Source organism: Poecile atricapillus, chromosome 3 (assembly GCF_030490865.1).
Source record: "Poecile atricapillus isolate bPoeAtr1 chromosome 3, bPoeAtr1.hap1, whole genome shotgun sequence".
NCBI lineage: Eukaryota > Metazoa > Chordata > Aves > Passeriformes > Paridae > Poecile > Poecile atricapillus.
This window is the reverse complement of record NC_081251.1, coordinates 79,396,238-79,420,539: the sequence shown is the minus strand read 5'-3', so window position 1 is coordinate 79,420,539 and position 24,302 is coordinate 79,396,238. Positions and strand designations below refer to the sequence as shown.

The 24,302-nt window shown below is 39.0% G+C and overlaps 1 protein-coding gene across 4 annotated transcripts in view; it reads right to left on the bottom strand.

Annotated features, from left to right (window-relative positions):
- Positions 1 to 24,127, bottom strand: part of HEATR5B (HEAT repeat containing 5B) — a 56,859-nt gene extending 32,732 nt beyond the window's left edge. For 2 of the 4 annotated variants that reach the window (XM_058836991.1, XM_058836994.1), the window contains exons 1-19: positions 23,986 to 24,124; positions 21,345 to 21,513; positions 20,710 to 20,921; positions 19,043 to 19,151; positions 17,912 to 18,061; positions 17,262 to 17,433; positions 16,745 to 16,902; positions 15,535 to 15,784; positions 13,846 to 14,001; positions 12,184 to 12,434; positions 11,625 to 11,736; positions 10,270 to 10,422; positions 9,880 to 9,979; positions 9,382 to 9,491; positions 8,311 to 8,474; positions 6,097 to 6,272; positions 4,775 to 4,880; positions 3,203 to 3,393; positions 1,513 to 1,672 (exon numbers count right to left, since the gene is read on the bottom strand). In XM_058836991.1, coding sequence (XP_058692974.1) covers positions 1,513 to 1,672; positions 3,203 to 3,393; positions 4,775 to 4,880; positions 6,097 to 6,272; positions 8,311 to 8,474; positions 9,382 to 9,491; positions 9,880 to 9,979; positions 10,270 to 10,422; positions 11,625 to 11,736; positions 12,184 to 12,434; positions 13,846 to 14,001; positions 15,535 to 15,784; positions 16,745 to 16,902; positions 17,262 to 17,433; positions 17,912 to 18,061; positions 19,043 to 19,151; positions 20,710 to 20,921; positions 21,345 to 21,470 — 2,856 coding nt within the window. In that variant the 5' untranslated portion in view covers positions 21,471 to 21,513; positions 23,986 to 24,124. Of the gene's footprint in view, positions 1 to 1,512; positions 1,673 to 3,202; positions 3,394 to 4,774; positions 4,881 to 6,096; positions 6,273 to 8,310; positions 8,475 to 9,381; positions 9,492 to 9,879; positions 9,980 to 10,269; positions 10,423 to 11,624; positions 11,737 to 12,183; positions 12,435 to 13,845; positions 14,002 to 15,534; positions 15,785 to 16,744; positions 16,903 to 17,261; positions 17,434 to 17,911; positions 18,062 to 19,042; positions 19,152 to 20,709; positions 20,922 to 21,344; positions 21,514 to 23,365; positions 23,935 to 23,985 lie in introns of those variants that run through there. The other 2 variants (XM_058836992.1, XM_058836993.1) reach the window with 2 other exon arrangements.
- Between the last annotated feature and the right edge of the window lie 175 nt (positions 24,128 to 24,302).

Below are 24,302 nucleotides of genomic sequence, written 5' to 3'. Positions count from 1 at the left end.
AAATTGCACTTTGTCTTTCCTTAAAAAAACTAAGGAAATTCAAAAGAAACTGAAAATTGTGTTTATAGATTTTTTTTTAACATTATCTCCTAGTCAACTTGGGCTTGTTTTCCCAAATGATAAACTTTGTTACTTTGATTTTTTTTTTATTACTCTGAGAAAAAGAAATAAGAAGGTACTCAAGTACGTGTTCTATCACATTAACAGTAAACCAAGATGTAAGTATGATTTTTTATAGTTACTGGGCACTACAGCTTCTCAGGCTGTGGGTATAAAGTGCCCCTTCTCATGGGTGGCACAGAATTTCCTGCTGCTAAAGCACAACAGTCACCATTCCAGATACTCATTTCCTTGCAGTAATTTATGAAAATGATGACAAGAAGTTACCTATTATATTATGCAACTACAGCACAATCTTTGAAGAATAGTTATAGACAGAAGATACTTGCTTTTACTCAAAAAAAGTTTTTTATTTTTTTTTCTTTCTCAGCGATTTATTTTAGTGCTTTATTTCATTGCTGAAGGAAAAAAAAAATCAGCACTTCTTCCCCTAACATTCAACTTCTTACTGTAAAGACACATGTACGAGCCCATCTAGCCCTCTCTTCATTTTACAACAGCCACAAACAGGCTACAGTGAAGGAAAAGTAAAGGAAAGTAAAGACAGACCAGGACACTGACCCCTCATATTTCACTTGAGAGAGTAAAGACATTTTCTTTCAATTTTCCAGTATTTTCAACTTGTTAAGCATTTCAATTTTCAACATTCAATTTTTAAAAAGCATTCTGAACTGCAGTGTCTACCCACATTCAGCACCTCCAAAAGCATTACTCTTCCAACAGCACATTTATTCCACTTTCTACTATACCAGCAACTTTCAGCAGTCAAGTCATCCTCTTGTGAGACTTCACATATCTACAGTCCACAGAAGATAGAAACCCACCCCTAACTTAGGCTTGGCTCCTACTGATTCCCCTTCTGTTTCCTAACTGCAATTTAGCTTGCAACAGATTTCTGTGTTCGTAATATAACCCTGCAAAGATGATGTCCTGCATACGTATCAAATACACAGGAATTACCTGACAAAGGAAACTACTGCTCATGACCTGAGACGTCAGTAAGTGACTACATGTCAGTCATCTGCTAGCTATTAAAAGCTTCCTTTTAGGCAGCTACGGCAATACTAACATATGTTGCTTTAAAGGCAGTTTTGAATATGCCCACAGTGCATTACTCTGGCACAGCTGACAAGCAGACACATGTCCTTCTGCCACTGACCACTTCCAACTGTCTCTCTAAATAGCCATGAAGCTACATTTTAATTACACTACATGTTTGGCACTCTGTACTCGGGGAGTTCATAAGGAAAGATTCACTTTCTTCATGCTCCCTGGTACATGCTACACATCTTACATGTGACGTCTACTAAAGAATATCTGAACAGGCAGTTTAATTTTTAATCTTCATCTTGAACATTTTAAGTAATTTAGTGGTGATTGCTTTTTTTTTACCTGGACTTCAGGAGAGGTTCCATCTTGTGCCAAAGCCAAGAGAATACTGACACTAGTTTTCAAATGCTGTCCAGAACCTATTCCACCAACATACCGATGGAGACAACCCAAGGCCAAGGAGTGGCCTGTTCTTGATACAACGTCTCGAGCAGATTTTAACCTATCATTGTTTAAATATAAAGAAATCAGGTCATTCAGCAAGTTTGTTACACAGAATTTTTGAAGTACCACAACAAGGCAAAAGACTAATAAAATTTTGCAGGCCATCTTACAAAATCTTGAGAAGCCGAAACAACAGCAAAACCAATGTACTTATTCTATATTGCTATTAAATCAGGTTACATATAAAACAAGAGGAAAGAAAGGTATTTTAATAATTATTTTCTTTTTTTCTGGTCAGAACTTGACCTTTTAGAAGAGTTTTCAGGATACATAAGAAGAATCCAGATTTTATAAGTGTTTCACAGCAGAATAACTTAATAATCATTCCAAAACCATTGCAGTGAAAAGGAATCAAGAATAAAAAAATGATAACACACACTGAGAAATTACAATGAAATCCACAGCTACATCTTCCACTGCAAATCCAGTTTTTTAATATAGTTGTTTTCTTTTACAGCCGATTTTTATGACTTTTCCAATAGAGCCTTTTTATTTTTTAAAACAGAAGGCCTTTTATAATAGAACTAAAACAGAATGAGTAGCATTTTGGATGATCTAGTTGTATGAAGTTGTATGCATTGACTATTGAGTATTTTCCACAATACTGTTTCTGAATGTATGCCACATACATCACTTGGTAATTAGAAGCCCTTTTGGTGGGTGAGAGAGATAAAAGAAGGGATTTCCTAATAATGACAAAGATTTTTTCCCCCCTAGCTGACTGTATATGAGAGACATGCATGCTCTTGGCCATCAGTGAACAACAAAGTAAATGCACATCTCAAATATAAAAAAATTACTTGACTGTCAACAGCATGACAACCATTAACAACTTACAAGCTCATCTAGATAAGAAACCAAGGAAAGTCCCAGTAATAGAAATCCAAGGAAAGACAGCAAGGATGATGTACTAAAGTACATCAAGATACTAAAGTACATTACAAGATGACAGGGTGAGTAAAATTTAATTACTCAGGGGTAAGAGAGCTGGACTAAGCTGCCCATGCACCTGGCCCATCCAAAAACACTGGCTGCAGCCCTGAGGCAGTTGCATTCTGATTCACAAATATGCTGATGTCTTAAATTTAAGCAAGAAATTGGGAAACATATTGTCTTGTTGCTGAAGACCCAAGATAAACAACAGAACACAAAAAAAATTCAGGCCAGTAAATCAGTTAAATCAATGTTTAAAGAGGATGTTTTAGCGAAACAGAAACACTATTACATAATTCATATTAGAGACATAATTAATGTAAGCTGTGCTTATCTATCTGAAATGGTTTAGTCACCTTCAAGTAACTCATCAAAAGCTGTTTACCAGTATCATTTCACATCCCAAGTGTTTCAAAACTCAGCTTTTTATTCCTCACATGAAATAAATCCAAGAGAAGAATCTGTTTGAAGGTTTCTTAGATCTAAATAACCACAGGGATCAAGCATAAGAGAAAAGAATAACGAATATGGTATTTAGAAGAGAAATCTTCCAAACTACATTAAATTACAAACTACATTAAATTGTAAAACTTACTTATCAAAACTGTACTGAGCCATTCTAGCAATGAAAGAGGCTTCTCCAACCACTTGAGCCATTCTGCCAAGAGCTTCACCTGCTGCACATCTCAAAATAGGGTTAGGATTATCAAGGGCACCCATTACAAGTGTCAAAGCAGATTTGCGGACCTCTTCTGGTCCTAATGTGCTTTTATTCTCAGCTAAACCCTACATTATAAAAAAAAAAAAAAAGTAGGGGAGAAAAAGAAAATATATTTGAGACTATCAAGTGAAAACTATGTGCTTTTGCTTAAATTTGTGACAGTTTATCCTAAAACACATTGGTTGAAAACATTTAAAACTCAAAACCAACAACATCCTGGGACTCATGATATTTGCCAATACTCGACCTATTTCACATACAGGAAGACCTGTTGCACCAGCCTTTTTTATGAAATGCATTACCTACATGCACCCTAGTCCTACCAAATCTAATCTCCCTTTACACAAGTCACCTCAGAAAAAAAAAAAATAGAAGCTTTAAAAATCTAACAGCAAAAATCTAACAGGAAAACCACAGACCAGTGATTGTACATTTCTACAAGCATCACTTCAATTGAAGACATTACAGATACATAGAAGTATTTTTTTCTTTATAATCACATCCTTCCAAACATTTATATAGCCTCTCATATGAACACTCTACCGAACAGTAGCACTAAACAGCACTTCTGCAGTTTCTTTTGCTCTGGGACAAATAATCAAACACATATACAGTAAAAACACTGCATGTACTACAGAGCAAGAAGGCTCTACCTTAGATTGTAATTTTCTGAAGTCCTCATTTCAGCTCAGTTTTGACAATTTTTTGACCACTTGGCACAGCATGGGAGCTTCCAGAAATCTGCCTCAGAATCTACATTTCAACTTGTAGCAATGTAGATCACATTTTTAAGAACAATGCAAAGAACTGAGGTGCTGTTTTGCCAATGTATTTTGCCAATCAACCAAAGACATGGAGCTCCAGTAACAGCTTAAACTAGACAGCCATTGTGACTTGCTGTCTTACTTTCTGACTTGATGGCATCAGGTTGCATTTCCAAGTCTAGACAGAGAGCACACAGCAGTAGCTGCAGTCAGTGGGACTGGGCATAAGCACCTAGAGTTCTGTGCAATAAGGCAACCAAAATGCAAACCCAAAGATATTTGTGTATTCAATTACACAAGCCACAACTGCATGATACTCTGTGACTTCAGGGGTTTTCTAAGCATACATGACAAATCCATGACTTATATATGTATATATAGTGTATATATGTATCTATCCATGAGTCCAGTGCAAATAAAACCATAAGACTGAAGATGAAAAGACAGTTTCTTATACTATAGAATGTTGACAACCGTAGAATGCTGACTACATGAGCCTCATCTGTTCTCTGGACTGATACATGAAGACAAAAGCTCAAGCTAGTATCCGTAAAAAAATTAAATTCTGGAATTTTCAAATTTTTGAATTCTTAAGTAACTTTAGTAACATTATTCTAACAGCCCTTCGTACTGAACGCAAACTGATGAACTTGGGCCTTCATTGCAAATTTACAAATCCTACCTTCAAGGCACTAAGAACAGCAGTAAAGATATTAAGCTGCACAGCTTGCTGGCGAACACCTTTAGCCTGCTTGACACATTCAGCAAAGTGATCCAACATCTGTAACCTAAAGCAAAGGAAAGAACATACTTGAAGCGATGGTCTTGCAAAATACAAACTAAAGCACAGCTGGTTTAAAGGGCCTTTTAAGTTCACTAACAGAACTTACACTTCAGGGGCTGCAGAAGGTATTCACTATAGGTCATAACTGCAGAGTTACTCTGAACATTCCTCTGCTGGTTCTACAAGTATTTATTATTCCTTTGAAGAAAACACCATCAAGAGGAAGTGAATCTTCAGGTGCATTTCGCTGTGTAACTAGAAAGCTATGACAACCAGAGTGGAAAAATGCTGTCTTTCCACTACCATTTAAAATAGTGTTACTCTTCATATTTGTTTTTCTGTTTCTATTGTTTTTCCCATTTAACCTCCATTCCTGCCCCCACTCGTCCCCAGAAAACATTACTGGGAGGAGGAACATTCCAAAAACAGGAGTGTAATGAATAATCTGCATTCTTAGTTACTCAGCAGTTCCTAATCTTCTTCACAGTTAACAACAGGTATAGACCAAGGGGAATTACTGCAAGCTGGTCTCAAGTCTATCCTGCACATACTACAAAATGAGGTCGACTGCTAGGAAAAAACTGCTCCCAGAAAGTTTGTAGTCAAAGACTATTTTACTTTGAAATGTTTCTTAGAACTGCTTTCACTCTGTGCTCAGGGACAAATTGCCTAAACTGACTAACAAAATTAGTCCTGACAACTTCTAGCTCCGTAGAGGTAATGCAAAACACAAGGAATATACGTTGAATTCCATTTCCTCTTTTTCATTGTGCATACAATTCCTTGCTGACTATAAATCAAACGGTCTTACTTGTAAAAGCCAAACGGAATTCAGTGGAGGGCTCTGCTGTTTTCAAGGCTGATTTGCAGTTAATTGCAATGGGTACTTTTGCAGGAAATTTTGGTTGGAGAGATATTACTGCTGTTAAATGCAGTATGAAAAGAGAAGAATATAGTCTCCAGCTCTGCACACTAATCTTCAAGAGATAAAACTGAGGAATTCACTATATTTCTAAAGTGACTACACATATTCTGAAATCCTGAGACACAATGGACATCAAATACTAACCTCTGAATTTAAAGACAGTTGATACCTTAGTAAATTCTTATTTCAGGAGAAAAATGAACCAAACAAGCAAGCAAACAAAAAATCCCCAACATAACAGTATCCAGAGAAACAAGACACCAGGTTCTGAAATTGAACACTGATGTAAACTGACCTATGTTTGTAAGAGACATGAGGGAAAACCACACCAAAGAGAGCCACAGATGCATCAATGACAGATACTCCTAGAGGAAGGGGACCAGGTACAGCTTCACCAGCAGGGATGCGCAAATAAATAGAAGAGGGATCGTGTTCCAGAGCACCACTTCCAGACGCGCTGTTTGGCTGAAGCTGCAAAATGCCACACAACATGAATATCTCTGAATACACCTTTGCACATAAAATTTCCAACTAGAGATAACCAAAACACATATGCAGTACTTAAAACAACAGAATAGCTTACAAACACCTGAATACAAGTGCAGTATCCCCATGCATATACATTAGCAGGCTCAGCTGCATTCTGAAGGGTCAAAACCATTAACAGCTAGATAAATACACAAATTATCACTTCTGGTATTAAGAGATGAAAATTAAGAAAAAAGCAGATTAATTCTGGTACTAATAGTAGCTTCTAAATCATTGAAGTGCCATTTCAGAAAGAAGGTTATTCATTCACTCTCTGAACACAGAGTTACAATACAGTGTATTAAATTATCAGTTTTGGCTATAATAATGCCCTACACCTAAAGAATTAGAAACAGTACTAAAATTATTAACTCTCCTGTCACCAAGAAAATATTTCCTAACCATCACTGTTTCATGAAACAATATTAAATCATCATCTATTTTCTCAGAAGAAAATTCTATATTCCTATCAATTATTTAATTGTGAAACAAAATTAGAGTTTAGTAGGTCTGTATTCCTCTCAGAAGGCCAGAAAACACAGCAAGATTTGTTAACACTTCTATATCATTAAAAATAGAACATGACTAAGCACAAGAGAATCGTAGAATGATAGAAAGCTAGGGTTTGGAATGGATCCTGAAGATCATCTAGTCCCAGCACACCCCTGCCATGGGCAGGGAAATCCTCCACTAGAACAGGCTGCTGAAGGCCTTGGCCAACCTGGTTTTGAACACTGTCAGGCTTTCGACAAAAAACCTCCCACAGCAATCATTCCAGTGTCTCACCACTCTCACAGTGTAAGATTTCTTCCAAATATCTAACCTAAATGGGGACCCATTTCAGTTTGTTCCTCCTTGTCCTATCACCACAATTCATGATGAAGAGTTCCCCTCCAGCTTCCCTGTAGGCCCCCTTCAGATACCGGAAGGTTGCTGCGAGGTTTCCATGAAACCTTCTTTTCTCCAGGACGAACAGCCCCAACTTTCTTAGCCCATCTTCAAAGGGGAGGTGCTCCAGTCCTCTCATCAACTTTGTGGCCCTCATCTGGACTTGCTCCTAACAGTTCCATGTCCTTCTTATGTTGGGGACACAAGAGCAGAGGGGCAGAACCACCTCCTTTATAAAAAACTTTTGATACAGCCCAGGATTCCATTGGCTTTCTAGGCTGTGAGCACACACTGCCAGAGTCCTGTGACAGACTACAGATCTCCACTTACCAAGAGCACCACATGTTTTACAGGCAGGAAGTGAAAAACAAAAAGGGGGCAGAAGGGAGTGAAAAAGCTCTGTGGATTGAAGACTGCACTGGAAGTCTACTATGTCCTCCACAATAAACAAAGGAAATTTGTAAAACTCTTTTTTGCCTGGACATGCTGATCTTGGCTCAGGAACCACTTCCCACATTCTTGGTGGTATCAGTCTTGGCTTTTGGATCTGATCCATCAAACCGTCTGAGAAACGCTCCCATTATTAGATGGCTATTGCAGAAGAGGCATTTTCAGCCAACAACATTGTGTCAACACCTTGAAATGAACTGTAAGATATCTTACTACACCTATCAAACCAGTTAAATCTTGTTTTGCTGTAGCACCATTCACAATATTAATATTTTGACAGCAGCTTCATTATAACACATATTAAGTGGAACCTACATTTTTCCTAGCTCAAAACATTCTATATGACAGCAACTTCTAAGCTAGGAAGAGTGGCAGGTGGAAAGAGATATTGAGTCAGAGTTTTTTTAAAAAGAAATGAGGCTGTTCACTAAGCACAACCCTATGAGCAGCATTAAGCCATTTGTATCTCAGCTTAGGTGTTTTTTAATCAAAACACTACCCTGTAGATGGAAGCACTTACATCTAACAAAGCTCTGAAATAAGACTAAAATCATGGTATGAAGCTTCAGTTTTAGAAGGCTTCCCCACACACACATATCACACAGACAGGGAAGGTAATTCATTCTTCTAGCTTTTTTGTTACCTGATCTTCAATTGACTTATGATCTGTTTCCTGCAGCCAAGAGCCAAGCAGAACACTATCATCATAATGACAAAGAGACCTTAAGAGTGATGTGGTTGTATTAGCAGAGTTGTCTGTCAAAGTAAACTCTGCTACCAGCTCTCGAAGAAGTGCATTAAATGATCCTAAAAAGACAGACATTAAAAAGAATCATTGCTGCTTCTTAGCCAAAACATTTCAGCTAGTGATCAGAAGTTATAAATGTGCCATTACTTTTACATTTTAGAGGTAGCTAACAGAAAGTAAACTTGACAACACTAGAGCTGAGAGCAAGGCTTCAAATAGAACTGTAGGCTCTCTTTTCCCAAATCATGTATAACCAAATACCTAAATAATAGGCAAGGTTGGAAACCACCGGAGTTCATCTAGTCCCACCTTCTGCTCAAGCAGGGTCCACTAGAGCACATTACTCAGAATTGTTTCCTGTTCTAAAGAACAGATTGGGCCATCCTTGCAGGATGACAATCCAGATGTAGAAAAAAACCTGCTCATCCACATGATCATGTAAACATAATGAATTAACAAAAAAAATAAAGAAACCCAAAAAATTAATCTGTCAGACTGTGTGATGGTGCTTGGCAGTTTAGTAATAGTAGATCCATGTAATAGGATTAAAAATCAGTAAAAATCGGGTTTAGAAAACAACCAAACAAAAAATCCCAAATGTAACCAGAACTAAACCTTCATTGTCACATCTGTTTTGCAGTACACTATGAAACAAAGTTCTCTATCTTTTAAGTAACAATGACTTAAAAAAACATTATTTGATCTCAGGCCATGAACTCTGTACCTCTCAGTCCTACAAAGGGGATCATAACTGCAATCGTCCAAGTGTTACTCTATGAATGCTTTTCAATATTCATACTCTGTAGTTATATGGTCAAGATGACATACAGAAGATGAGGAATACAGTACAAAATTATTGGAGATTCCCAGAATTGTATTTTGACTCTTACAGCTGCTTCAAGGATAAGCATCACAAATACTAAGCAGAATTTTTACTTTAACAAAAACTGTTAAAAATTTATGTACCTTCATATGTCTTCGGAGGCAATAAAGCCAATATATCATAAAGTCTTAAACGAACCATAGCTGCACTGGCTTTGAGATGAGCTCCATGAGCTTTAATTACTGATGGAATGCTATAGAATTAAAAATGAAAAAGAGAAACCAGAAATGTTTCAGTTACAGAAAAGAGTATTTTCAGATTTCTTTTCACAGGATATAACTCCAGGCAAGGCAAGAAAACAGTGTTCTCTGAACTACTCTGAACAACATCACTCAATAAACAATACATTTTCAGACATAATTGTACAGAGAAAACTTTTATTGAAAACCCAACAAGCCCACAACATACACTGCCATAAATACATCAATGACATGCACCTTGTCAGAAGTCCTGTTTTAATTACAGGTGGGGCAGGGGGAAGGGACAGACACCAAACCACTAAACCCAACTCCAAATTAGTTCCAGTATTTCAAGACCAGGAAAAGACAGAAGTGGATAAAGAGCAAAAACCGCCTACTTACTGCGACATCATTGTCATGGCACATTCTATGGGTGTCATCAGTTTCCTGATCACATCCTCAGTAAGGAGCTCAGGGCAGTGAGCAACAAAGCTTCTCATAGCTAGTAACAAAATAGTTTAAATTAAACTTTCACTGAAACAAACAAATATAAGACATAAACAAGATAAAAATTCTGCGAATGTCAAAAGAGAAGCAATTAAAAATGTTTATTCAAAGACTGTGTGAGCTGTTCATAGAATTGTATGTCAAAACCAGGACATACTGATGAAAATCTGACACATTTTACTCATTTTCAAAGAAAGAGGGAAGCTACAGGAGTTCTCTCTACAATACCTGGGATCACGTTTTGGTTTACTGTGCAGGTACAATCTCAAAGCTTGCATTTCTTACCACACAGAGCTCCAGCACGACCTTCCAGTGTTACTTGCCAGGTGAAAGAATCTCCTCTTGCCTTCTCTGCTTCCAGCTCCTTCAGAGAGCGTGGAAACACATTTCGCCATAGCAACAACATCTTGGGCAGATGATACCGGACAACGGAAGGACCTATGTAAAAAATAAAGTGACAGTATAATAAAAATGTGTACTTAAGTGTGAAAAATCTTCTGTGAAGGCTTTTGCTCTTCAAACTATTTTTGGCTTATTTCACATCTCTTCCTTTTTGCCCTACTTGGAACAATGAAAACCTAATGAAATTCTTTCTCATTCCTCAGTTGAAAGTGTAGCAAAGAAATACTATATATCACATATGCTTGTGGATATCAGTCCTAAAATAGGAAATAGACTACCCTACCTACTGTCACATCATACAAAACCATGGTCAACTGTCATTATACTATCTTTTTATTCTGATTTCTAATTTTTTTATATTAATTTTGAAGGCAGGTTCTTTAGCTTACTCTAGCCTGTCCATAAAATAAATAGAAAAATAACTGGTAGCTATTGATTATGTAAACTAGTCTAACAGTCAAGTTTTTTTTGAAACTTCTGAAAAAGATCCAGTGCAAGTACATTAAAAATATATTGGAGGACAACCACAATAGGAATACACTTTTAGAAAAACATGTCAATAAACCGGTAAAAGAAACAATTTAGAGAAACAAGATGAAACAGAGATGGTATTTGGTGAGAGGTCAAAATACTGCAAAATGCACCAGAACTTTGTCACATTTTCCAGTATAAAAGAAACTCAAAACGAAACAGAAAAGAACGCTACTGCTGCAAAATTCAAGAGTATCCTTAAAACCTCTCAAAATGCATCCTGTAATACTTCTGGAATGGCAGATATGAACATGAGGCCGGCTTTTTTAAAAGAAAACTGAAGAGCTTTTAAACTAACAACACTTCTACTCATTGCTGCTGCCTATCTAGAGGCATCTTGTTGGAATGCTCACTGGGTTTCATGTACTGTCCATTTCTTCTGCACCACAGTATTAAGGAAGGAAGAGTACGGACAATTTTGCCCTTTCAGAGAATGACTAAAGGCTGGGTTTCTAAAAACAGAACAGAAATTTTTCATCAGATGTAATACTTCCTACCATACTTCAGTTTAGATAAGCACTAATATTCCACTTCTCCCCAGCACAACATTGCTGAAGTAAGTGCACTAACACTCTGCTTCCCCTGTATAAATATCCTTGTGCTGGATAATGAGCTCATTATGTGTAAAGACCATTTGCCAGAGTGGATAATCAGAAACGTTGGACAAGCTTGAGAATAAAAAGAAAAATCAAACCATTTTCACAAACCTAAAGTCATAAGTGCTCCAAGTAAAAGCCATCCAGCTTGAGTCCGCTGCAAGGAGAGCCTGCTGTTCTGCGCAGCAGTTCGTAACAGATCCTCAGCAATACTGACCACCATCTGCACCCACAGCAAAAAACATAAAACATTTATGTTTAAAAACAGGAATGAAGACGCTGCAAGCTACTTCTTCACTCTTAGAGACTAAAGATGCTCTCAAATAATTTGAATTGACCTTCCATAAAGAATGAATGCAGATTACACTTCATGCTGATGATCAGTGTTTTTCATATAACCAGCCAGTAATATTCTCATCAGCAATTATTTCAGCAGTTTTCAATATTTCAATTTCTCTTCAGTAAATTTGAAAGAGAAAGAGAGGAAAAGAGCTGTTAAATATTGCAACTGAGATTCTAAAAGCATGTGCTCTGGCCACTACTCTTGCACAAGGCACAAACTCAATCTCAATAATGCTTTAACTCATTAGCATGCCACCCATTTTGCAAAGCTATTACTTGTAGATAAAAGGGCATCTCTTAGTACACTCCAGATGAAACACTATCTCACCTTTCCTTTGGCATGAGGAATGCCTAGAGGACACTGATGCACACCACCTAACAAAGCAGCCATTGCAAAACTGTAGCCACTAACAGCTTCAGGGGAGGTCTTCAGATTGTTGAGTCTTTCTGCACATCTGTCTAAAAACGGAGTTAACTGAAAGGGCAATGCCACGGCTACACACCGCAAGCACCAGGCAGCAGCCAGTCGGGCAGCCATGCTGGGATGAAGAAGAACTGAAGTTACTGTCTCCAACAGACCTACAGAAAGGAGAGTTTGCAGTCTTTCACTTATGATGCACTTTTTAATATACATATGCTTTTTTAAAATACATAGACAAATAAAATGAATCAATACTAGACAGCCAATGTGAAAGTTAAGAAGGTCAGAATTAAAGTACTTGAATTTGCTGACTGTGCCTTTTCAGAAGAGGTGATAGATGTTACTAACATTATGCTGCTCCCCATCAGGTTTTGTCAGCAAAGGTGGAGCTGTCAGAGCCACAGCACTGACCCCTACTACCAAAACACTGAAAAGAGACAGCAGTGCGGTATAAGAGAACAGGTACTAGATGAGACATTTCTGGTAACATTTTACAGATTGCTAGTAACAGAGCAACAGTAACACTGATCCTTGGGTTTGCATCACATTGTAGCCAAGCACATGCTGAAGAGGTCACCGACTGCTGTATTCTGCTTTTGACATGGTGCTGTCCCCCCTGCAGCAAGTTCACATCCTACACTCTCCAAACTTCTATGCCTACCCAATTCCACTTTCTAACCACGCCCTTCAATCCAATTTGTATCCACACCAACACTTTCTTTCGTCCAAATCTTGACAAACCTCTACTTCAAAGCTCCCACTGCTGGTTGCTTTCTCTGGAACTAGTGAACACCTTCTACCTGCTGAGTTCATGACAGCTAACAGAAATAATGCTGAGATACAGACCCCTCTGTTCTTATGGGACACAGCTTCCAGAAGGAATAAATATGAGCAGTCTTCCCTACTCCAAAGCTGTCATAAAATCAGTATGGGAAGAATGTCATATGCAAAAAGACAACAATCTATACGATGAAACGTCTAAAGAAGCTTGTAATTCCAGTGGTAAAAACACAGGCATCCAGAAATTCAAAAACTGTAAAGCTGTAACACTACAGAATAAATGTGGATTCAGATACTGAAACAAACAAGAAGAAAATCTCACACAAACCCCAGTCAACTTCAGCCAAAGAACTACTTCTTTTAAAGGGACCTACCAACAGGCTCATCTCAACAAAATACTTTTGCCTCCCCACAGAAATTTGGTATTTAAAGGCAATAGTTTTCCAGAAGCAAATATTTCATTCACCTTGCATAGCAAAACAATGTATTTCCTATAAAACCATTATTGTAAACAAGCCTGTATCAAAAATTACCACTTTACTCACCCTAAGAAAGAGCTTCAGAGAGATTCCAATCAAAATAGCTGTTTAATACTTGGTCAAACTTGAACTAAAGTTAGGGTACTACACACCATGAGCTGGACAAACTTAGCTATCTGGAGTACAGAAGGAAGTACCAATTTACTAGACTTATTTCTTTCATATTCATTTATTATTTAACTAGATTTAATGATCTTTCATATTCATTACTCAAATGCCTCACTTAATCTGTTTCCTTTTATTTTCATACCAATAGAAGGTTCTTGAATAAGAGGAGATGCAGTGGCATTCAGACTCTGAACCAGACTACCCAGTTCCTGGAGGGCACACACCATTACGTGCTGGCTTGCGGCTACATCAGCAGCTCCTGATTTATTTTCACTGTTAGCATCATTCACTACTGCTTCTGCAGAAAAGAAAACAAGAGTGTCTTGCTTAACTACCATTTGAACCCACCTGAGCATTCAGAGGACAGAAAGTGACAGTTTCATTTTGACATCATTAAAACAAAACTACAAGTCTGGTCATGGTGAGTACTAACAAAAGGAACATATTCTGTAGGGAAAGAGTTGTATAGCAATCAGCCAAACACAGTTGTCCAAAGACCATAAAAAACAGATGCCCAGCTGCTACTACAGATAGCAGAGCACTAAGAGGAAGGATAAACAGTGTAACACAGTAAAAGTACTTATTCAAAAGGCACATGCTGTACGTTTGTATCTGTACACAGTAACAAAATATATCATTTTGACATCTCTAGTTTCTGCATGCAAATTTGCATGCATATATGTTCAGTGAAAGTAAAAAGGAGACCTTTTGTAAATAATCATAATTTCTAATCATCTCAGTGTTATCCAATTGAGTTCCTTAATCCCACAGTATGTTCTACAAAATATCGCAGAAGCAGCAACTATCTCTTCAAAAGGGAATTCAGTAGCAGCCTAATGTTTGTATCTACTACAAAAGAAATTGAGAGAATGGTTCTGCTGTATACGAAGGGAAGCAATTATTACCAAGTATAAACCCTTCCCATTTTCATCACATTCATGAGAAATCCTCAAAAAAATGGAAGTTCTTCAAACTATCCAAATACACAACCGAATTTCCTGCAACTTTGACAAGGTGGCAGGAGGAGTATTTTCTGTAACTGTTTCCTCTCAGAAAAAGCATTTTCAAGAGACTTGTTTTCTTGGAAGTAGTACTTAGTCATGAGAAACCTTTTAATGTTCCATGCCTACTCCATCAAAAAATAATTACAAGAAGAACCTGCAAAAGTTTCTAAATCAATTTCATTTCCATATGCTAAACATTTTTTTAAACTCAAATTACATGGCATCAGAAAAGAAAGATATGCTTGGTAAATAAAGTGATGTGTATTTCCAATTTACTCTTCTAAATCTCCAGCTTGAGCTAATTCCTTTCATAAGAAACAGATGCCAAGAGAGTTTGTGTGAGACTTTGCAGCACATGGAATCTTGGTGATTCCATATGCTGCAAAGTTTTGCTAAGGAGTCATATTTTTCAGATTACATCATTTCTGTCACAAAATGCAATTGGATATTAGTATGGATATTAGCTGGGGAGACACAAGGACCCACAAGATCTTGACCTTACAGACTTTCAACACTGTTAATAAAGAACTCTGCATGACTTCCAATGCAACCTATCCCAAGACAAATGGCAAACGCATATTTTTCTTCTCCACTTCCATTCTAGGCTTTTAACAATGTGTTTGCTATCTGGGATAAAAAGGCAGTGTCACGCAATCACTATTGAAGCAGAACTCAACCTCTGAACATTTGAAACAGAAAGCAGATGAACTACCATTTCCCATAAGAACAAAATTACTCCTCACAGTAGAAGAAAGCTGAAAAATGGCAGCCTCAGTAAAATGACAGTGACTTTCAACTGGTCTTGAACGAAGGAAAATGGTTCTCACCCACTGCCTTCATTTGTTTACCAATGGCTTGACATATTTCTTTGGCAGCTGCAATCTGTGCTTTCTCCCCCAGCAAGCTGCCCACAGTTGCTCTCAGGATAAAGGACACACATCTTCGAGAATAAACAGCCTCCACGTGGGTCTGAGTTGCACGAGGATGTGAGACCAGATCAAGCACATGGGACAGAAAGGTAGCAAAGTTGCGCTCCAGCCACTGCCCTCCCAATGTTGTAACAAAGACAACGTAGGCCTGCAAATCCAGAAGTCACACAGCAACCCAATTAAAACAGAAACAAAAGATTATGTGAAACTACAGCCAGACTCAAGCATAATGCACAATAGCAGCAACACCAGCTAGCAATAAGCAACTCTAACCTAATGAGGCTGCTCCGCAAGAACTGATTCAGTATCCACATCTTTGCTGCTGAAACTCAACTTTCTCCAGTACCAAGAGTAGCCCCTATACTGTGATGCATAAAAACACCCTTTGGATGACAGCAAAAAAGCCCAGTTCATTGCTTTTAATGTGCCTCTTTCTAAAAAAGTTAAGAACAACATGTAAATAAAAGCAGCAACATCAAGGTGTTCCAGTTCACAATAAAAACCTGGCATATTCACCTTCAAAAAGGCTGAGAAAAAATAAAGGGTATCACAAAATAACCTATGATCAAAGCATCTGGATTCTGGGAAGTTACTGTAGCATATTGAAATACATGTCAGAGTGAGAACAACTGAATTTGAAGAGATGCTGCCACCACCTTTCTCTCAGACAAGAGGAGTTTCCACATGCATCAGATTTCACCTACTCTTGAGAGATATATGGAAAGAAATGTAGTTTAACCAATCTGAGCTGCAGCGGAGAAGGGACCCACAAAAGGGTAACAGGACATCCTCTCTAAAAAGAAACTAAATTTTAAAAAGGAACTAAAGTCCTTAACTTACTAAGTTTTCAAAGATTTTTGCCAGTTAATCTCACCTAATATACACTGATCAAGTAAGTTTTCCTTAGCTCATATTTTAATCTATTGTTACTGCATATCAACAATAAAAGAAAGTAGATAGGTGAATGATACCTCATGTACATCTCACAAAGAGTCAAATTAGACCTGTAAATTAACTTATACAGAAATACAGAACAGAAACGTGTATTTTTCCTACTAAAAGGGTTATAATTATATATAAATTTTAATTCATTAAAAAAATTACAAACCTGGGTAACACCAACTCGCACTTCCCTATTGACAGATCCTCCTACTTTTAACATCTCTCCACCACTCTTCAAGAAACCAGATCCCCCTCTCAGAAATCCTGTGGCCATGAGCTCCAAGACCTCCTCAAGTGTGGCTCTCTTCACATTTTGCCGCATCACTTTTTAAAAAGAAAAGAAATAATTTGTTCCCAAAGTTCCAACCAACACAAGCAATGATCTTGAAACCAGACTTATTAACTCAAAACTGTCTTGCAAAAACAAGTCTACCCAGTATTTCAGATAAAAATTCTTAAAAAATAAGCCACTTTTCCCAAGTGATTTTTGATAGTTTGCTCTGTCTTTTCTTTGTATGACTAAAACAGAGATTTGCACTCTTTTTAGCTTATTATTTGTAAAGACAATCCATCTACAAGCTTTCATCCACTGGAACAACAATGTGCAGCACTGCAATGTAACAAGGTACTGAAGGTGCAACTAAGTCTGCCAATGTAGACAAGGAATCCAGAAGGGCTCGTACCTGTCGCTTGTTTTGGTATCAGTGCTGTAGCCATGACTGTCCCCAAAAGCTTTGACACTGCAACTCGCACACCATAGTTTGAGTTTTCCAGAGCTTTAAAGCACAGCGTTGCCACATTCTCTAGTTCAGCTGTCCACATAAACACTGCTTCATTCTGTAATTCCAGCAGACACTGTAGGAAAAATAGACTTGCTAAGCAACAGGAGACCATTCTTACATTTTATCTAAGTATCAGACTGCAATCAGCAGCGTTACTCAGAAAATATTTTAATATGAAAATTTCAGTAATTAATTCACAGACACTCTCCTATATGCCAGCTATCTTAGCTGAGTAAACAATCAGAAGAGTCATGGAAGAGACTACTACATGAATTTAAAAAATTTTAAAAAGCTCAACCCAAGAACCATGTTAACAAAAACCTCTCTCACTGAAGCTCACAGATAACATTCTATCTCATATTTTTTTATCAAGTGGGGAACACAGTACTACGGTACTTGTGAAGTAAGTCAAATGTCTGAGCCTGCAGAGTAAACTAGTAAGGACTGACGTTGTCCAACTAATTATCAAATTTCCCTTCCTAAACATGTCCCAGTTCAACTGCAGGTATTCCCCAGCCACAGCACAAGAATTTCTGTGAGAAGACACGCACCTTAGCCACTGCACACCGCACAGCCATCGATCTGTCCGTCAGCAGAGACCGGGCATTCTTATAAATATCACGGTGACAAGAGGCTGCTGCTCCTCCAAGTCCATTGAGAACTTTCTGTAAACTCATCAGAATTTCACTGCGGCCCTGAGACTGCACACACGCAAAAACATTTAGGTAAAAATGTGGACACAGCAGTTACATTAAGAACCAGGTGTATAGGTTTGCATTTTCCTGTTTCTATGCTAGAATGTTTTTGCAAATATTGAAAATGAAGGCATATATAACTGCTATGTAACTTTTAAATAGATTTTGTTTTAAAACATAGCTTTAAAATGTAGATTTTAAAGAGAAGTATATGCAACTTTTAGTAAAGTCTCTCAGCTGTCACATAAACCAAGCCCAGACAACCCAATAAACTGGCTCTAGGTAAAATGCTTCTGCATTGCCCCACTATTTATCAACTGTAGACTTGGGAGAAACAAGAAAAAGCAGCTGATAAGAGAGAATGGGAAGCCCAAGCTAGCAGCTTCATGTTATACCTGCACACAGGCAGGTACTTACAATCTGAGAGCACACACACACACAAAAAAAAACCACAACAAACAAGTAATCACCCAGGCACTACAACACAGCTGAAGAAAACAGCTGCCACCAAAAGATCCACACAGTCAGTATTCCAACTTGTCCCAACAGAGCTATTTGCATAAAATCAGACCCACTGACTGCCCAGGATACATTCTCTCAATATTACGACACTCTCTCTTTTCAGGGCACAATGTATTCTGCTCACATGCAAAGTAACAACTTTCCTGCAAAATTTAAGTATTCATTATTAATTTTTAACAACTGAATGTTTATGCAGAGTACATGGGCAAAAACCCTAACACAGTAGTTAGAAATGACAGATACAGTCATTTCTGAATTTTAATTACTGATGCCACCATGAAGTAACTATTACAATGCTCATATGATAAAGTCTAAACTCTCTGCAGTAGACTTGAAACTAGCTAGGCAAGTGATTTGCATCCTTCAATGCAGAAAATCAATCTAGGCAATTTGCCAAACACCTCTGGAGGAAACAGGTTTCAGTTTAAAACGCAATTAAGACCACATAAATAAACTGAAACTTACCTCTGCACTTTTCAGAGATTTTAACAGATTATTAACAGTTTCTGGAAAAGAACTACCCAGCATTCTGCCCATTTTTTCATAAAATGCTCCAACACAGGCCACAGCAGCCCTATGAGAAAACACAGAAAAAGAGAACACATATTAATGTATCATCCAAATAAAAACAAACAGTTAAATAGAAATGTTTGTTCTAATCAGCATTGACGAATAAAAATCTATTCGCTATCCACTACTTATACTGGCTGTTTAACAGGGCCCATTTAAATATTATTTTTGTTTACAAAGAAAAAAGCAACAGAAAAGTTACCAGCTTTTAAGAATAAAAATGCATTTGAAAGGGATTTACACATAGATTGAAAAATTCTGGAGAAAACAAGACAGGCTGAAATCTCATCAAGATTAGGGTTTTGTGCTTCAATAAACTTCCAAGCACTTGCAAGAAAGCCCCTAGCCTCTAATGTATCCTGACACATTTTTGTAGATACTGAATTATGGGGTTTTTCAAGACTAAGATCCTAAAATGCAGAAATTATTGCAAAACACAAGAAAATTTACAGGCACTGTAAAATCTCTCTGGACCCATAAACAGTTATTTACATGTTTTTCTTCCTCTGCCATTTGAGATTAGAAATATTTAGTTATCACCACATTGCAGTTATATACACAAACTGTTTCAGAACAGTCACAGAAGCAGCTCCTGAAAACATGCACTTTTTCATCACAAAGGAATGAGGGTTTTTTTTTTTTAAATCTGTAGTTGCCGGCTAAATGTTTTTTTAGTGAAGTTACATCACAAACTCATTACAGCCTCCCGTTTAATGGGCATGCGTCCATTAAAAAACCTTCTGGACTATGACTTGGTAGCATAAATTTCAGAGCATATTATAGTAGAAAACACTTCCCACTTACACAAGTTCCTCACACAGCTGCAAGAGCTAGAAATAAGAGGACAGTATCTGCCCAAGCAGTGACTATTTCAGATTTTACTGTCAAATCCTATTGTCATAATATCTGAAGGCCAGAGCAAATTTGGATTCACCAGACACCGTGAACTTATGAAGCAGTACATGGGAAAGTACCAAAAACAGTTTCAGTGAAAGTTGTCTGTGGCATTAACCAAATTCCTACCAATGGGACAGCTCCCATGACTAAAGACAATGGATCACACATCCATGCACACGTACCCACATGCAGAGACTCTGCTTGAGAGACCTGTGCAGCTTAGCATGCTAAGGGAATAGAAAAGGCAACATTTGATGGGAATAAAACTTGAATATTTGGTTACAATTCACTAGGCACAGATAGGACTCTGGTTTGACAATCTGCAGGTTCCACCTTTACTGGGGTACCTGAGCACAGTCAGCAGTAATTCCACTGGCGGAATGCCTTCATTAACTGTTATCCTCTCCATGCCATACAGAGTCATAACGTAGTACCTTGCCTAGAGAAAATGATTTTACTTTCACATAGATCCATCTGTATCACCTTTGAGTCCTGCCCTGCCCAATTTCAATCCAGTGTTTTTCTCTGCTGTCTGTATCGACCATATGTAACTTAAAACAAACACAGAATGTAAGTAAACATAGTGTGCACATATATAGACAGATTCTTCAGTAATATCCAGGACCACTTGGCCTAAAAATCACTCCCCTTTCCCCAAAACATACAGTTTTGTGGGCAGGTAGGCTGCAGTATCATCTTTGCTCTTGATGATGTCGTTGCACTTGTCAAGCGTCTGAAAAACCGTAAATGTGTCTCCAATGCTGTAGAGAGCAGCAAGATTTTTTGCAAGCAGCTTCCGTGTGGGTGGCCCAGGGGAACTGCTGATGAGTCCTGTTAGCTGTTCTACAAGTTTCTTCTGTTTTTCCTTGACATCTGTCTGTTAACAAACCAAAAATAAATAAGAAAAGTAGTTTGATCCTCTGTGTTTCTTCTAATACCCAGAAAAATCTACAAGAAATGGAAGTAAACTTTATACCACTGCCAACTGTACATAATTCAGCAAATTGCCTGTCTCAGAGAGATATGAGCTACATTAACAACAGCAGAGGCAGATGCTAAATGCTCAGAATTAGCTGCTGACCTATTTAATTTTTACTTTTTAAAAATACTTACTAGCTGCCTACAATTAAACATTTAAAATTTGCAAATTAGCACAGAGACTCTTCAGGCTGAATCTGAAACCATATAGGTACCATCTGGCCATTACCTGACAACTTTCTCTGGCATGAAATTAATACAAATGCTTTTTAAAAGAAAGTTTCTTTAGAAAGAAGGGGGAAAAAAAACCTCATTAAATTACCTTGTTGGCAGCTACCAGCACTTTATCCAAGAATCTCAACCATTCAAAAATAAAAACTGGTCTCTTCGCTTCTGTGATTTGAGCTAATGCTTCCTCATTCAGTAACAAACTATGAGCCAGCTCCATAATGGATTAAATTCCAATTTTGTTGCAAATTTGTGTAGAAACTCTAAAATAAAAATGCAAATATTAGTATAAAGTACAGTACATCAGTACAAAGCTTTGAAAATCAAATTAAAATATTCAGTTTGCTTAGACTTGTCTTAGCTAAATAGTCCCACATAAAAGCTACTCACATATTTATAAACCAAGTCCATTCATTAGTATTTCAGGGAACAGAGCTGTTAATTGTAAAAAGAGCACCTACAGGCAATTTCAGGGTACAAACTCTCATCCAAGAAAAATATGCCAAAGTCTGAGTTTAAACAAGGTAAAGGAATCATCTCACTGTCTCCACTTACATGGCAGAAAAAGGATTGTGGCAAGTCAAGACCCTTGAGCACACTCCCAAAGCTGGGGCATGAACTTCGTCCCCTTCTCAACACCCTTCAACAGACGAGCTGAGAAGATGAGCCTACCCCAAGCAGGAATTTCCAGCCAACGCAAGTTTGGGAGAAACAGGAACAGTGATAGGATTTGGTATAACTGACCTAAGATTTCCCTGATCCCACTAGCCTTGCCTTAAGTGCTGGACAAGTAAGCTCCCTGAAATCCAGCAAGCCTTAGGGGTGACAGCCTAGAACACAAGCAGCAGCCAAACTACTGCAGGCCTCCCCAGCAGGCAAAATCCTGCAGATGGAACACTGGTGATCCTGCTCAATCAATGGGGGCTGGCATCAAAGCACTAACAAAAGTGTACATTATCAGTGTAAGCAAACACTCTGCCAACTTTCTGCCAATTTTAGCAAACCACCTGAAAAAAAGTGTAGCTATTCAATGCAGAGCTGACAGAAGAAAAAAAAAATCCATAAATTTTACCTAAAATCAACCACCTTCAGCAAAAAGACACCCTAAGAGCAGAGAAGCAACCCAACCCCAAAACCTGAATTCAGTGATGCTGAAACTAGGATCTCAGGCAAAACAGAGAAAGCAAAACAACTAGAGTATTATGTAAGACATCAGCTTTCAACAGACATCATTTTTTGATAGCTGCACTGTTCCACTTGTGCTCTCAAGAGCTCACAGCTGCTTCCTCATTCATGCCCAAACTCAACAAATTCTTGAAGTCAAATGAAGTGACTTAAAGTGATTTTTTTTAAACAGTCCCCAAATGAGACATTAGTAAGGTGACATATTAATACCGTACTGTAGTTCTAAATCCACCTTAATGATTTGGTCCTGATGAAACTAAAGCATCACAATGTCTTTAATTGGTTGTTCCCTGCACTTCAGCACTTTGTGTAATTTTCACTGCGTACAGTTCCAGCAAAGGTGGAAAAGCCACATATGGAAGCACATATAGACCTCTCTAACTCCTCCAAAGACATTTTCTGTCATTTTTTGGTTTATTCGTTTTTTCTTTATATTTATAAAGAACTGAGAAGGCACTGCCTGTCAATAAGTCACCTCAAAACACCTTTACACGGAGCAGAGAGAGACGCAACGAATGATGGCAGCGTGGTGATTCTTTGGATATCATCCCAGAGATCCTCACTGCTTGTCACACCCACACAACACGTAAATACCGTAAGTACTGCTGGACAGCACAGCTCATTATTCCTTTTCCTCCCCACATAAAAGGTTTTATTTGCTCCTAGCCATAAGAGCCATGGACACCTAATGCACCTTCCTCGCATTCCCATACCTCTTCATCTAAAATGTAGGAAATACAGGCTCTAAGCAACAAAATCTGCACACACATTCAGCTGTGCTGGTGAAGCACAAGGCATCAGACACAAGAACAATTACACAAATATTCAGCTAACTGAAGAGTCAGCCTGACACAGAGCTACTTAAATAGACAATCCAAAGCACATTGACACTGGCCAAAGGTTTGCTCCAAAAAGGAGTGCAAAGCCTACCGAATTCTACCGATGCTGGTAAGGATCTTGCTGTGAATGCTACAAGAAATAAATACACTGTGATCTCCCACCGGATGCAGAGCCGAAGCCGATCAAAGTCAACCAGCAGCCAGTGAGGTATGGTGGAGCATTACACAAGTAAGAAAACGTTCCAATGTACTAAAACTCCTTTCTACTCCGCAGCTGCTTTCCTATGCCTAAATCAACTATTTGTATCTTCATCACGCGTGCACTTCAGTAGAGTGAGAAAGCCGAGAAACAGGCAAGTTTAGGCGAAGTCACACACTCCTGAATGACTCCATCAGGTGAAAAGGTTTTCGCGCCTGGGTCCTCCTACCTGTATCGGCTACTTTAATAAGCTGCAGCAGCCCTCAGGGCATCATGCCCGCTTCTGAAAACCCCTCAGGGGGTACTGTCGAGGTGCAGCGCCGGGGAACGATGCTCGTGCCACGCCGCTGAGGTTTCGATGCCGAGGGAGCGGTGCCCGCTGCCTCCCGAGCGCGCAGCCCCGCACGCACACGCGCGCACCGCCCCGCACACGCCGCCAACGCCGCGGGGAAGCGCGGACCCTGCCCCCGCTCCGCCGCCACCCCCGGGCCGGGCCGGGCCGGGCCGCTCACCGTCACTTACGCTCCTCCCGTGCGGCGGCCGCGTCCCGCCAGCTCCGGGCTGCACCAGGCGCGACACCGCGGCCCCGGGGACCAGTCACAGTCACGGACAGGCGTGGGCGCGCTGCGCCGCGCTCGCCGCCGGCCGCGGCACCATCACCGGCGGGTTCGGCCGCTTCAGCCCCCGCCGTGCCCAGGTCCGGCGGGCGTGGAGGGGCGTTGAAAGGGGAGACGAGCGGCTTTGCCCCCAGCCCGGCCCCGGCGCAGCCCGGTAGCGCGGAGGCACCGCGGCCGCGCAGCAGGAAGCGGGAGAGGCGCAGGCGCCGGCG